This window comes from Dermacentor andersoni, chromosome 4 (genome assembly GCF_023375885.2).
Source record: "Dermacentor andersoni chromosome 4, qqDerAnde1_hic_scaffold, whole genome shotgun sequence".
In the NCBI taxonomy this organism is placed as follows: Eukaryota; Metazoa; Arthropoda; class Arachnida; order Ixodida; family Ixodidae; genus Dermacentor; species Dermacentor andersoni.
In genome coordinates, this window is record NC_092817.1 from 215,588,876 (window position 1) to 215,604,711 (window position 15,836).

Genomic DNA, 15,836 nt, shown 5'->3' on the forward strand with positions numbered 1-15,836 from the left:
GACTGTATCAGTGAGACGGTCGCCTGGCAATTGTCGGGGCCTTGAGTTGGGGCTGTGACACGAGATGCGGCTTCTATTTCATGTCGGATGATATGTGGGACGTCATCAGAGCGATCGGGCGTGGGCGGACTGCGGAGGTCTTCGCAGGTGGACGTAGCAGCCATGTTGGGAAGGCGGGGAAATGGCTGGACAATGCGGCGACTCTTGGCTTCTTCAAACCGCCGGCATTCGGTAATAATGGCTCGCACAGTGGAAGAATTCTTGAAGAGAAGGAGATGGAAAGCATCATCTGCTATGCCCTTAATGACATGTGTAACCTTATCAGGTTCGGACATCTTCGGATCCACTTTGCAGCACAGAGCGAGCACGTCCTGGATGTATCTGAGATAGGATTCAGCGCACGTCTGGACACGCGAAGCGAGGTCTTTTTGGGCGGCGCGCTGACGTCCAACAGGCTTGCCAAACAACTCTTTCAGCTTCTGTTTACAAATATCCCAACTGGTAAGTTCCTCCTCGTGGGTCTGAAACCAGACACGTGCCGTGCCCGCGAGGTAAAATATCAAATTAGCGAGCATGATGGTCTGATCCCAGTGGTTGCTAAAACTCACCCACTCATATAGTTGAAGCCAGTCTTCAACATCAGTGTCGTCGGTGCCAGAAAAGGTTCCTGGGTCATGGGGTTGTGCTAGAATGACGGTGGGCGTGGGTGCCGATGGGCCTGAAGCATCCTTGCCTTGTGCTGGCATTGTAGATGCAGCCAAGGAATGCCCGCTGCGTAAATCCGTCTTGATAATGATCCCGCAACCTCCACCAAAAATGTTACGGGGTTAAAAACAGTCATACGTATATTTACAGGATATTTACAATAATCGTAGTGGCTGACAAGATGGTAGACAGCGTGCGAAGTCCAGAGCGTCGTCTTCTTCCGACCAAGCTGACAACATCTTCTTCGTCAGCGTGTCACAATATCTATGGAACCTCACAATGACTACAACGGTGGTGATGGCAAAAATTCACTTGGAGTGTCCATAGAATTGCTCTCGCAATAAAAACTATCAGCTTAGGTTTAAACAAATACCGTACTAGTCTGCTAGCAGTGATGAGGAGGATGAATGAGCAAATTTACTCGGTTCACATTGAGTATCGTTTCACAAAAATTTGGGGGGAAATACACTCCTTGGAAGGCGTATTTTGTTGTTTCAAGGCCCTTAAATGGTGGTTTCTTGTTGGGACAATCCCTGACATGGGTTTGAGGTGTGATTAAAATGAATGCAATGTTTTGTGGGGTCTGCTCTCTCATACTGCCCTTGAGGAGCATCCTTGGAGAGAATAAATGTAACACTTGCCTCCTCCACGTGGAACTTGTCAAGGCTGCAGGTCAGATTGTAGAGCACCTTGAGCACTTCAGCTGCCAGCAAAGCCTCCTCGGTGCTCAGCACAGGGGTCACTACTGTCGGGCCCCCAACAGGATCGCCACCGTGACGCCCACGACGACTGAGGCGCATACACCGCTTGGGTCCTGCATCCAGGGGGAGTCTATTAATGCTGAAGCTTCAGTGCACAGCGATCTATCTCTCTCTGCGCAGCCTGCTGGTGCTTCTACTTGGGAAATATATTGTGAACCCAACCAAGGACTGTACCTATAATATTTAGTTCTTACAGTGATTTGTGTGCACACTTTGCTCGTGCACTTGGCCATGAACAACATGCATATACATTGTACACTGCTATGTAACTGTAGAAGGTGGCAAAAACAACAACAATGATTTGGTGGCTGCACACATGCTGTATTTAGTTGTATAATAATCACACCTACACATTTGCCCTTTAAAATCAACACCTTTTTTTTCCCACAGATAACTTTTGTCCTGTGCAGTCTCACAAATGAACAATCGTGCTGTAGTTTCCCAGTTCACTTATTCCAGCTGATGTCCTAAAAAATTGCACTTAAAGCAAGGCAGTAGTTGAGCACTTATTAAAGGCAAGCACGAAAAATGATACACACTGGCGCTACTCACAACAATGAACTTTAATCCCTTAACAGAGCCGAGCAAAAGTGCCTCCGAATCCACTCCGTCAACCCCGTGAACCCCATTGCCACCAGAGAGCAAGATGACAAGATAAAGCATACAAACAGGAAGGAATGAAATTTAGTTACACATGCACAAAAAACTCAATTCTTTGTTGGACAATGCTAAGGAAGTCTTGCTGATACAGCAACCACCATGATAGTCAATCTGCTCACTCTCAATTATTAAATGGGTGAGTTCACACTTGCTGCTTCCTACCATCTTCGTTTTATCAAAGGGGACACACCCACAAGCATGGCAATAGCTACAAAACCATCTAAGGCCAAAATGAGAGACTGGTGGGTTAGTTGGTAGGGCATTATTTACAAAGTAGCGCAGAAACACATGGACGACGAAAGAAACAGACAGGACACAGTGCTAACTAACAATTGAGTGTTTATTCACGAGAGCAGATAGATATATCACCACACAAAAGGAATGGAGAGGGAAGAGACAAACAAATAAACCCAGCAAGTTCGAATGACACAGGCAGCTAACGTGACAAAAACAATATTTCTTTCTCCGATAAGGAGACTGACGGCCAACAAACACAATTCTTATTCCTGTGGGAGGCAAGGCACCAAGGCAACCAGTAGGCAAGCTCTAGTAACAAAGAACCTAATAAACGAAAAAGAATGAAAGTGTCCAACTGAGGAGATAAGAGAATTCACGGAACTGACAAAACTGATCAACAAAGCGAAAATAGGTGATATTAGAAATTATAACGTCAGAAAGACTGAAGCAGCCGTAAAAAATGGATGCAGCCTGAAATCAGTGAGAAGGAAACTTGGAATAGGACAAACCAGGATGTATGCGCTGAAAGATAAGCAGGGTAATATCATCAGAAATCTCGAAGGTATAATAAAAGCAGCGGAAGAACTTTATACTGACCTGCACAGTACCCAGAGGACTCATCATCATCATCATCATCATCATCATCGACATCAGCCTGGTTCCGCCACTGCAGGGCAAAGGCCTCTCCCATACTTCTTCAACTACCCCAGTCATGTACTAATTGTGGCCATGTTGTCCGTGCAAACTTCTTAATCTCATCTGCCCACCTTACTTTCTGCCGCCCCCTGCTATGCTTCCCTTCCCTTTGAATCCAGTCCGTAACCCTTAGTGAACATCGGTTATCTTCCCTCCTCATCACATGTCCTGCCCATGCCCATTTATTTTTCTTGATTTCAAATACGATGTCATTAACTCACATTTGTTCCCTCACCCAATCTGCTCTTTTCTTATCCCTTAATGTTACACACATTATTTATCTTTCCATAGCCCGTTGCGTCGTCCTCAGTTTAAGTAGAACCCTTTTCGTAAGTCCCCAGGTTTCTGCCCCGTACGTGAGTACTGGTAAGACACAGCTGTTATACACTTTTCTCTTGAGGGATAATCGTAACCTGCTGTTCATGATCTGAGAATGCCTGCCAAATGCACCCCAGCCCATTCTGATTCTTCTGATTATTTCAGTCTCATGATCCGGATCCGCAGTCACTACCTGTCCTAAGTAGATGTATTCCCTTACCACTTCCAGTGCCTCGCTACCTATCGTAAACTGCTGTTCTCTTCCGAGACTGCTAAACATTACCTTAGTTTTCTGCAGATTAATTTTTAGACCCACCCTTCTGCTTTGCCTCTCCAGGTCAGTCAGCATGCATTGTAATTGGTCCCCTGAGTTACTAACCAAGGCAATATCATCCGTGAATCGCATGTTACTAAAGTATTCTCCATTAACTCTTATTCCCAATTCTTCCTAATTCAGGTCTCTAAATACCTCCTGTAAACACGCTGTGAATAGCATTGGAGAGATCGCATCTTCCTGCCTAACACCTGTCTTTATTTGTATTTTGTTGCTTTCTTTGTGGAGGACTATACGGTGGCTGTGGAGCCGCTATAGAATCTTTCAGTATTTTTACATACGGCTCGTCTACACCCTGATTCCGTAATGCCTACATGACTGCTGAGGTTTCGACTGAATCAAACGCTTTCTCGTAATCAATGAAAGCTATAGATAAAGGTTGGTTATATTCCGTACATTTTTCTATCCCCTGATTGATAGTGTGAATATGGTCTGTTGTTGAGTAGCCTTTATGGAATCCTGCCTTGTCCTTTGCCTGACAGAAGTGTAAGGTGTTCCTGATTCTATTTGCGATTACCTTAGTAAATAGTTTGTAGGCAACGGACAGCAAGCTGATCAGTCTGTGATTTTTCGTCTTTGTAGTCCCCTTTCTTATGGATTAGGATTGTGTTAGTGTTCTTCCAAGATTCCGGTGTGCACGAGGTCATGAGGCATTACGTATACAGGGTGGCCAGTTTTTCTAGGACAATCTGTCCACCATCCTTCAACAAATATGCTGTTATCTGATCCTCCCCAGCTGCCTTCCCCCTTCACATATCTTCCAAGGCTTTCTTTACTTCTTCTGACGTTACTTGTGGGATTTCGAATTCCTCTAGACTATTCTCTCTTCCATTATCGTAGTGGGTGCCACTGGTACTGTATAGATCTTTATAGAACTCCTCAGCCACTTCAACTATCTCATTCATAGTAGTAATGATATTGCCGGCTTTGTCTCTTAACGCATACATCTGATTCTTGCCGATTCCTAGTTTCTTCTTCACAGCTTTTAGGCTTCCTCCGTTCCTGAGGGCATGTTCCATTCCTGAGAGCATGTTTGAGAGCATGTTTGAGACATGCTCTCAGGATGTTTGAGACATCTTTAACGTGCTTGGACAAGGGCTCAAGTTTACCCATGAGCTCCCTACATTTAACAAGCTGCAATTTTTAGACCTTCATTTCACCCTTCAAGAAAACCACATTTGTTGTCCACAACCTTGCGACATAACGACGCACAGAGCGGCAGAGACCCCGCCAGAAGAACTGGCGTCGTACACGGTCGTATGTACGCAATACTCCAAGGTGTCCCGCTGCCAATGCATCGTAAAGGTGTTCGAGAACGACGGGTCGCAGACGACGAGGAAGGACAAGCTGCAACTCAGGGCCATCAGGGTTGATATTGTGGCGGTAGAGGATGCTGTCATGCAGCACGAACATGCGGCACGTGCCGTCAGTGCTGCCAGAGTGCACTCCAGAGATGATGGACTGTAAGGATGCGATGTGTTGTTGTTCAGCACACGTCGGTCATATCACTCAAAGCCATCACGCAGGTCACTGGATCATGCGCAATAGGATCGGGAGGATGCACAGGGTGATGCAAGAGGCAGTCAGCATCCTTGTGGAGGCATCCAGTCTTGTAATGGACGCTAAATGAAAATTCCTGGAGCCGCAAAGTCCAGCGACCAAGCCGTCCAGTCGGGTCCTGGAGGGAAGACAGCCAGCAGAGTGCGTGGTGGCCTGTGACGACCGAAAATGTGCGGCCGTACAAATATGGCCGGAACTTATCGCCAGCCTAAACTAAAGCCAAGCACTCCCACTCGGTGATGGAGTAATTTCTCTCAGCAGCCAAGAGCAGGAGGCTGGCGTAAGCTATCACACACTCGGTACCATTCTGGTGTTGGACGAGAACAGCGCCGATGCCATAGCCACCTGGTGGGCTCGGTAGCTGCACCACGACACTGTCGTCTAACCCACTGGTTTTCGCCATGCAGATGGTCGCCGCTGCCCTTTCGCACGTGCTACTGCCCGCACTGGCAGCTGCTTGTTCTAGGACTCCCTCGGAGCATGCGCCCTTTTGCCACGAGTTTTCAGATCAGCGGGGCGTCGCAAATGACTGCGCCTTTCCGGGTACCTATGCACTGCCAGCACAGCAATGAATGCTCGATTCATCGTGGGCTCCTGCATCGACATCGACGCTCTCCAGCTCGTCGACTATAAAAGACAGCCTACCGCTCTGGCCACTCTGTGGGCTCGGTGGCTGTGCCATGACACTGTCGTCTAACCCACTGGTTTTCGCCATGCAGGTTGGTACAAGGCACAGCCTTTTTGCTAAGAGGTGTAGCGACTATTGTCTGGTGCAGCTTGCGAGCCCCCATTGCTGCCTTGCTCTTATTGGTGAATGTGTGGGAGGGATTCGCCACTTACTAATACTCTCTGGCAACGTTGAAAATAACCTGGGACCCGACACGAACGTTGTGTTGAAAGAATTGCAGAAGATTTCAGCCAGTCAGAATACACTAATCAGTGAAGTTCAAGGCTTAAAAAGTCAGATTTTAAACACTAATAAGATTCTAATGGACTTGAACAAAAGGATGATCGAACTGGAACATCATCACGAGGCCATGATACCACTTCAAAATGAATTAGAAGCTGTCAAATATGTCGTTGCTCCAACTGCCAGCGTGGTATCCGGCCTCGAAAACCACCTAGACGATGCAGACAACCGGTCCCAAAGGAATAATCTAATTTTCTATGGCCTTCCTGATACTAACCCAAAAGAAACCTTTGCACAATCAGAACAGCTGATCATTGATGAAATCAAGGATGTCATGAAGATAAACCTTGAGTTCAAATATATCGAACGTGCTCATCGCCATGGATGCTATTCACCTAACTGGCACCGTCCCATCATTATCAAATTTGCTTCATATAAAATGAAGGAATCAGTCCTGTCTAACGGCCGCAAACTGAAAGGCACAAATTATAGCGTGAGCGAAGATTTTTCACCTGCAGTTCGGAACGCCCGCAAACATCTTAACGCCTATGCTAAAAGTCAATCTATGCCTTTTTCCATGCAGTTCAAAACGCTCGCTATGGGTTCCCAGCGCTATGAATATGACGATTTGATGAAATCGGTTAGAAATATTCAGTAGCAATCATTGCACAAGATACGTGCAGTTAATAACTACCCTTCCGCCCCTATCAAAAACCTTTCCTTATCTGTTGTTTACACTAACGCCCGCAGTTTCATTCCCAAACGTGATGCAATATAAAATCTCGTGACGTCATCTAACAGCAACTTGCTTGTTCTAACGTAAACGTGGCCCAAGTGAAATTAGGGACAATGAAGTAGTCCAAGACTTGCCAAACTTCGATGTTTATCGCTGCGACCGTCAAGGGGCATGCGGGGGTGGCGTTCTTATTGCTCGTAGTCGTGAATTATCCTGTACACCAATTATTATTTTTTCCAACTTAGAAATACTATGGCTTCTTATTCGCTCTTCCCCTCGATACGTCCTTCTAGGTGTGTGCTACAGGCCACCTACCAGTAATCGAAACTTCTCACCAGAACTTAACAGTACTTTATGCCAGATTACAGCAAGCCATCTTAATGCTCATATACTTCTGTTCGGTGATTTCAACTTCCCCATTATTGATTGGAATAACCTAACTTCAACAATAAACAACACAGAGGCGAAGGACTTCGTCGACATCTGTTTGAATTTTAACTTAACACAGCACATCTCAGAGCCGACACGCGTAACATGCGACTGCACAAACATTTTTGACCTTACACTTACTGACCATCCAGAGACATTATCATCGGTTACCTACCTTCGTCCTATCAGCGACCACAGTGTAATTCATGCCACATTTAACTTTGCCGCAGCACCGCGTGTTCTTTCCAGCAAAACTCAACCTGTATGAAAAAGCAAATTTCGAAGCTATAAATGAAGAATTGTGCACTTTTTTTGCAGTCTTTAAAACCTCATGCAATTAACGATCTGTTCAAGGCAACTGGGAACTGTTTAAGAATAAAATGAATGAACTAGCAAACAAGTATATTCCAAAATTAACATTCCGTGCGAATCATCAGAACCCCTGGTTCAATAACAATTTAAAGAGGTTGGAAAATAAGAAAAAAAGACTTTTTCTTAGTGCCAATCAGAAACCAAGCCCAACTTCATGGGATAAATATTACGCTGCTGAGAGAGAATCCTTACGTGCTGTCCGCAATGCCAAATGGTCTCTTTTCAATAATGACTTACCTAAAATGTTAACAGACAGCCCTAAGAAATTTTGGACAGTTATCAACCCAAGTAACCCATGCACTGTAACTCTTATTGATGATATGGGTGAAATCATGCCTGAAACTGAGTTCGCACTCATATTTAACAACGCATTTTCGTCAGTATCTTCTGATAATAATGTTCCATTGTCTAATGTCCCCTGCAACATAGCTTCTAGCATGCCGAGCGTGGTGTTTTATCCTGATGGTGTTTTGCATCTAATTGAAAACCTTAAACTTTCATCTTCAGCAGGTATAGATGGTATAAACTCTAAACTGCTAAAAATAAAAAATATATTTTTTCATCATTTTTGTGTCTTATATTCTCGCAGTCACTTTCTACAGGTTCCATGCCTCACGACTGGAAGGTGGGTAAGGTCGTTCCCATCTACAAGTCTGGTAATAAGAACACACCGCTAAATTATCGACCCATCTCTCTAACTAGCCTTTCGTGCAAAATCATGGAACACGTCATCTACTCCCTGATCATGAATCATTTGGACGTGAATCAATTTTTTCATTCGGCACAGCATGGGTTCCGTAAGGGTTTCTTGACCGAAACGCAACTAGCTCTGTTTCTGCACGACTTACATGTAAACCTTAACTCTAACCAACAAACTCACGCCATTTTTCTGGACTATGACAAGGCCTTTGACAAAGTTTCTCACCGCCACTTACTACTAAAGCTTTCTTCTTTGAACTTACACAGTGACGTACTCAAATGGCTCAAGGCATTCCTTACTGATTGCTACCAATTTGTTTCTGTAGATGACAAATCATACACTCTTCTCCCTGTAACTTCTGGTGTCCCTCAGCGATCAGTTATCGGTCCTCTTCTCTTTTTAATTTATATTAATGATTTACCCCAACACGTATCTATAAGACACGAATTTTCGCCAATGACTGCGTGATTTACCATCAAGTTTCTAAGCTACTGACAAAAACACCTTACAACAAAATCTTAACTATGTGCAGTCTTGGAGTGAAGATTGGCTGATGACTCTTAATCCCAACAAATGTAAACGTATATCTTTTACCCACCGCCGTAACCCTTTCCTGTCCACTTATACAATAGTAAACGTTCCCTTAGAATCAGTAGAATCATTTAAGTACTTGGGCGTCACACTTTCTCGTGATCTGAGTTGGGGTATGCTTATTTCCAACATACTTTCATTGGCTAACCAAACTTTTGGCTTCATGAGACGACACTTGCGTGACGCCCCACAGAACATAAAACTCCTAGCTTTCAAATCCCTTATCAGACCGAAAGTTGAATACGCATCACCCATCTGGATTGGATATCAAGTCTATCTCATTAATGCGCTCGAGTCCTGTCAAAACCGCATCGTCAGATACATCTATTCATCCTACTCATATGACGTAAGCGTATCATCCTTAAGAGCAAAATCTGATCTACAGCCCCTTGCACGTCGCCTTTGCCTCTTTCATAAGTTCTTTTACATACAATGTGACATTTACGAAGAAAAGAAACATTAGGATAATTCAGTTTTGACCGTGAGAACCTGCATATGGTCACGTAGTAGTGACAGTGAGGAAAGCAGCAATCCTGGGAATGAAGAAACTAGCATTTTACTGGCCGAACTTGTGCCCTCAAAAATAGGCTACACAAGAACGGCGACAGCGGCGAACACAGTCGGTGATAGTTGAAAATCTGATCAGCAGGTCAAACGCGTCGGCTTTTAAACATCAGTCGTTGAATGTTTCAGAGTAATCGCTGGGATCCACGTGTCTTCCACAAAGTTCTACACCATTCGCGTCGCGCACAGATGCAATCAGAGTGCACAACGTTCGGTCACAGACAGCAGATGGAACGATTGATAACATTCCAGAAACTTCCAATACATTCAGGCGCGTGCTGCGCTGTGCGATAACATTTGTACTTGTGCGATAACCTTAGTAACTTGCAATTCGCTGATGATATTGCCTTGCTTAGTAACTCAGGTGACCAATTGCAATGCATGCTCACTGACTTGGAGAGGCAAAGCAGAAGGGTGGGTCTAAAAATTAATCTGCAGAAAACTAAAGTAATGTTTAACAGTCTCAGAAGAGAACAGCAGTTTACGATAGGTAGGGAGGCATTGAAAGTGGTAAGGGAACACATTTACTTAGGACAGGTAGTGACCGCAGATCCGGATCATGAGACTGAAATAATCAGAAGAATAAGGATGGGTTGGGGTACATTTGGCAGGCATTCTCAGATCATGAGCAGCAGGTTGCCATTATCCGTCAAGAGAAAAGTGTATAACAGCTGTGTCTTACCAGTACTCACGTACGGGGGAGAAACCTGCAGGCTTATGAAAAGGGCTCTACTTAAATTGAGGACGATGCAACGAGCTATGGAAAGAAGAGTTATGGTTGTAACGTTAAGGAGTAAGAAGAGAGCAGATTGGGTGAGCGAACAAACGCGAGTTAATGACGTCATAGCTGAAATCAAGAAAAAGAAATGGGCATGGGCAGGACATGTAATGAGGAGGGAAGATAACGAATGGTCATTAAGGGTTACGGACTGGATTCCAAGGGAAGGGAAGCGTAGCAGGGGGCGGCAGAAAGTTAGGCGGGCGGATGAGATTAAGAAGTTTGCAGGGACAACATGGCCACAATTAGTACATGACCGGGATAGTTGGGGAAGTATGGGAGAGGCCTTTTCCCTGCAGTGGGCGCAACCAGACTGATGATGATGAAGTGATAGACAACATGAAGGTCAATTCGCTCACAGCGGCAACTGCACTTATCTTGCTTAATTTGCTATCACAATTGATGCTTCGCCTTTCGGGCGAAACTGGGACTTTTTTTTTACTTTCGATGGTCGTCACTCACTGTTTGCAATAAAGTTGTTACACATGGTGACGAAAGTGTCACAAGTGAGGCGTCTCGGATATTAGTATCACATGGTGGTGACGTTGAAGAACACAGCAGCGATACTGTGAAAGACAAAACTAAGTTTTATTGGGTGAACCTGTGCCCCCAAAAACAGGCGACACTTATAGCACATCGATAGTGGCGAACACGGTCAGCGATTGTCGAAAATCTGATAAGCGGGTAAGCGCGTCGGCTTTTATACAGCAGTTGTCGAATGTTCCAGACTAATTGTTGGGATCCGCGTGCCTTCCACAAAGTTCTACAACATTCGCGTCACGCGATGAAATCAGATAACACAAGGTTCGGCGACAACAGACAGCCCAGATAGAAGCATCGATAACTTTCCAGAAACTTCGGATACATGCAGGCTCGTCCCGCGCTGTGCGATAACATTAGTTAGACGGCGAAACGTGGCCACGCAATAAAGATAAGTACACGTGTCAATACCCCCCTCTTAAAAAGCATCGACCCGATGCTGCAAACAAACGAAAGTAATAAAAAAAAGGCAGTCGTAGCAAAGAAAACAACAAAATAAGAAAGTTCGTCAGCGTCCATAAAAGGGTTTAAGGCGCACTACGTGGACCACTTCAGATCGTGTGCGGCCCTGCTCTGAATGCGAAATGCCGTCTGGCACGACCTCATAGTCCAGTGCGCCAATATGTCGGATGACCTTGTAGGGTCCGAAATACTCAGTGAGCAGTAGTTTCGTACTGAGTCCTTGTCGGCGTATTGGGGTCCATACCCAAACACGGTCGCCTGGCTGGTACACGACGAAGCGTCGTTGGAGGTTGTAGTGTTGGCTGTCGGTCCTCTGCTGGTTCTTGATCCGCAGGCAGGCGAGCTGTCGGGCTTCCTCGGCGCGCTGGAGATAAGTAGCGACGTAAAGATTCTCCTCGTCAGTGACGTGCGGCAGCATGGTGTCGAGCGTCGTCGTCGGGTTCCTGCCGTAGACCAGCTTGAACGGCGTGATCTGTGTTGTTTCTTGCACCACCGTGTTGTAAGCGAATGTTATGTACGGCAGGACGGCATCCCAGGTCTTGTGTTCGACGTCGACGTACATTGCTAGCATGTCGGCGAGGGTCTTGTTCAGGCGCTCCATGAGACCATTCGTCTGCGGGTGGTAGGCCGTTGTCCTCCTGTGCCTTGTCTGACTGTATTGCAGAATGGCTTGGGTGAGCTCCGCTGTAAAGACCGTTCCTCTGTTGGTGATGAGGACTTCTGGGGCGCCATGTCGCAGCAGGATGTTTACAACAAAGAATTTCGCCACTTCAGCGGCGCTACCTTTCGGCAGTGCTTTAGTTTCAGCGAAGCGGGTGAGGTAGTCCGTCGCCACGACGATCCACTTATTTCTGGTTGTTGACGCCAGAAAGGGTCCCAACAAGTCCATCCCGATCTGCTGGAATGGTCGGCAAGGAGGCTCGATTGGCTGTAGTAATCCGGCTGGCCTTGTCGGCAGTGTCTTGAGTCACCGACAGTCTCGGCATATTCTGACATAACGGGCGACGTCGGCGGTCAGGCGCAGCCAATAATACTTTTCTTGTATCCTCTGTAGTGTCCGGGAAAATCTGAGGTGTCCAGCGGTAGGATCGTCATGTAGGGCATGCAATACTTCTGGACGAAGTCCTGACGGGACAACAAGAAGGTAGTTGGCGCGTACTGGTGAGAAGTTTTTCTTCACGAGTAGGTTGTTTTGAAGCGAGAACAATGACAATCCTCGCCTAAATGCCCTAAAGACAACGTCGGTGTGCCCTTCCAAATAATCGACGAGGCCTTTTAGCTCCGGGTCCACTCGTTGCTGTTCAGCGAAGTCTTCCGCGCTTATTATTCCAAGGAAGGCGTCGTCATCCTCGTCATCTTGCGGCGGCGGGTCAATGGGGGCGCGTGATAGGCAATCGGCATTTGAGTGTTTTCGTCCGGACTTCTAGGTTACAGTGATGTTGTATTCTTGTAGTCTGAGGCGCCATTGCACCAGCCGTCCTGAAGGATCCTTTAAATTCGCTAGCCAACACAAGATGTGATGGTCGCTGACAACTTTGAATGGCCTACCATATAGGTTGTGGGGTTCTCCCGTGCTCTTGGGACAAAGGAACGAGAACACAGCAGTGCAAACAATCACAAGGGCATTTATTGCACCTTTCATAGATCAATGCCTGCTAGCCGAGTTGCTATCCACAAAACATGCCGATGGGCGCGCAACAAATTTAGGAGTCCGACTCACCGCGACTGGATAGCGAGCGAATATGTTCGCCCCATGCTGGATCCCAACGCCTGGTCGTTCGCGGGCACGGACACGTGAACGGTGGCACGTTCGAAGGCGGCCACACGAGACTGTCTCGCAGAAGCATGGATCGGCGCACACGCGGCACGGCACGTCCGCACTGCTTGCTGTCCCGAACCAAAGAGGGAGCGCCTTGTCTTTCCCGCACCCAAGTAACCCCGCAGCAGCGCGACACTCGCGCCATCTGTCGCACTGCGCTTGTACCACTCCGACCGCCGCGGGCGCCAGGCCACGTGGCGAAGCCGCACTGCAGGAGCTATGCGGGAAAACAAGATATCAGGGGACGCGTGAGAGTCGCACACCTCCACAAGGTAAGGGCGAAATTTCGCTGTAACCCAAACGATGGCGAGGCATTCCTTTTCGGTTCTAGAATAATTGCCTTCAGCTTTTGACAACGACCGGCTAGCGTAAGCTATCACGTGTTCATGTCCATCTTTTTTTTCGACTAGGACGGCACTGAGGCCTAGGCTACTGGCATCAGTGTGGATTTCGGTATCAGCGAGCTCGTCGAAGTGCGCAAGTACGGGCGGCGACTGCATGCGTCGTTTGAGTTCTTGAAATGCGTCGGCCTGTGGCGTTTCCCACTTGGAACTCGACGTCACATTTAGTTGGCTGTGTCAGCAGCTCAGCGATGCATGAATAGTCCTTGACAAAACGCCTGTAGTAGGCACACATGCCAAGGAATCTAAGCACTGCCTTCTTGTCGAAGGACTGCAGGAACTTTGCATTGACAGCTGTCAGCTGTCAACGCCCCGACCCAGCTGACAGCTGGGTCGGGGCAGACTCCAGATTTGCTGATGACGTGGCCCAGAAACAGAAGCTCATCATAAGTGAAGCGACACTTTTCCGGCTTCAGAGTGAGCCCTGATGACTTGATGGCCTCTAGTACTGTCGAAAGCCGCCTAAGGTGACCGTCGAAATTTACGGTGAAAATGACGTCATCCAAGTAAACAAGACAGGTCTGCCACTTCAATCCTGCTAACACCATGTCCATGATGCGCTGGAACGTTGCAGGCAGTGAGCATAGTCCGAATGGCGTGACCTTGAACTCGTAGAGGCCGTCTGGGGTGATGAAGGCCGTTTTTTCGCGATCTCTTTCGTTGACTTCTATTTGCCAATAGCCTGACTTGAGGTCCATTGACGAGAAGTATTTAGCGTTGCAGAGCCGATCCAATGCGTCGTCTATTCGTGGGAGGGGGTATACGTCCTTCTTCGTGATCTTGTTCAGACGACGATAGTGGAGTTCCGTCCTTTTTCTTTACCAGGACAACAGGGGATGCCCACGGGCTTTTTGGCGGCTGGATGATGTCGTCGCGCAGCATTTCGTCGACTTGTTCTCTTATAGCTTTACGTTCTCGCGGCGAAACTCGGTAAGGGCTCTGGCGGAGTGGTCGAGCGCACTCCTCAGTGATGATGCAATGCTTGACGACTGGTGTTTGTCGAATCCTCGATGACGTCGAAAAGCAGCCTTTGTATCGTCGGAGCAGACTTCTTAGCTGCTGTTGCTTAATCACGGGGAGACTTGGATTAATGTCGTAGTCTGGTTCGGGAACCATGGTCTTCGGGGTAGATGCGGCGGAATCCGAGAGGACAAACGCGTTACTGGTTTCCAAAATTTCCTCGATGTATGCGATCGTCGTGCCCTTGTTGACGTGCTTGAACTCTTGGCTGAAGTTTGTCAGCAACACTTCAGTTTTCCCTCCATGCAGTCGAGCGATCCCTCTTGTGACGCAAATTTCACGGTCTAGCAGTAGACTTTGGTCGCCTTCGATGACGCCTTCTACGTCAGCGGGTGTTTCGGTGCCGACCGAAATAATGCTCGAGCGAGGCGGGATGCTCACTTGATCTTCAAGAACACTCAAGACGTGGTGACTGCGAAAGCTCTCCGGCTGTATCGCTTGATCTTCCGACAGCGTTATCGATTTTGACTTCAGGTCTATGATTGTGCCGTGATGGTTCAGGAAGTCCATGCCGAGAATGACGTCTCGTGAACACTGTTGGAGGATAACGAAGGTGGCAGGGTAAGTCCGGTCATGAACGGTTATTCTTGCCGTGCAGATTCCAGTCGGCGTAATGAGGTGTCCTCCAGTGGTCCGAATTTGGGGGCCCTCCCATGCAGTCTTAACCTTCCTCAACTGGGCGGCGATGTGTCCACTCATTACGGAGTAATTGGCCCTTGTGGCCCCTAAGGCAGTGACTGAGTGGCCGTCGAGAAGTACATCGAGGTCGGTGGTTCTTTGTCTGGCGTTGCAGTTGGGTCTTGGCGTCGGATCACGGCTGCGTCGTGTTGAACTGAAGCTGGAACGTCACGTCGTCAAGCCGTCTTTCGTCGGTGTAGTTTTGGCTTCCTGACTTCGTCGGGACGGCGGCGTGTCGTCATTAGGTCGTCGAGATGGTTTCTTTGTCGTCTTTGTCGGCGGCGGAGGATCTTCGTCAGTTCGACGAACAGCAACCGCACCTCCATCGGTTGCTGCTTTTAGTTTTCCGGATATGGGCTCGCTGACCGGCCCCGGGCTGGGCCAGTGTATGGTCGGCGCTGCGGCGAGAGGTAGCGGCCTGGTGATGGCAAACGCGACGGTCGTCGAGAGCTCCACTGAGTAGCGGCGAGGTAGTCGGCGACATCGCGAGAGCGTTCACCTTGCTGCGGGCGCGGAGCGTTGACGGCGAAACCTCGCAGTCCCATCTCCCGGTATGGGCATCGGC

The 15,836-nt window shown here is 47.6% G+C and overlaps 1 protein-coding gene across 2 annotated transcripts in view; it reads right to left on the reverse strand.

Annotated features, from left to right (window-relative positions):
• ric8a (ric8 guanine nucleotide exchange factor A) overlaps positions 1-15,836 on the reverse strand; it is a 326,541-nt gene that overhangs the window by 196,282 nt on the left and 114,423 nt on the right. For both annotated transcript variants that reach the window (XM_055074787.2, XM_050185303.3), the window contains exon 8: positions 1,347-1,519. In XM_055074787.2, the coding sequence (XP_054930762.2) occupies positions 1,347-1,519 (173 nt within the window). The remainder of the gene's footprint in view (positions 1-1,346; positions 1,520-15,836) is intronic.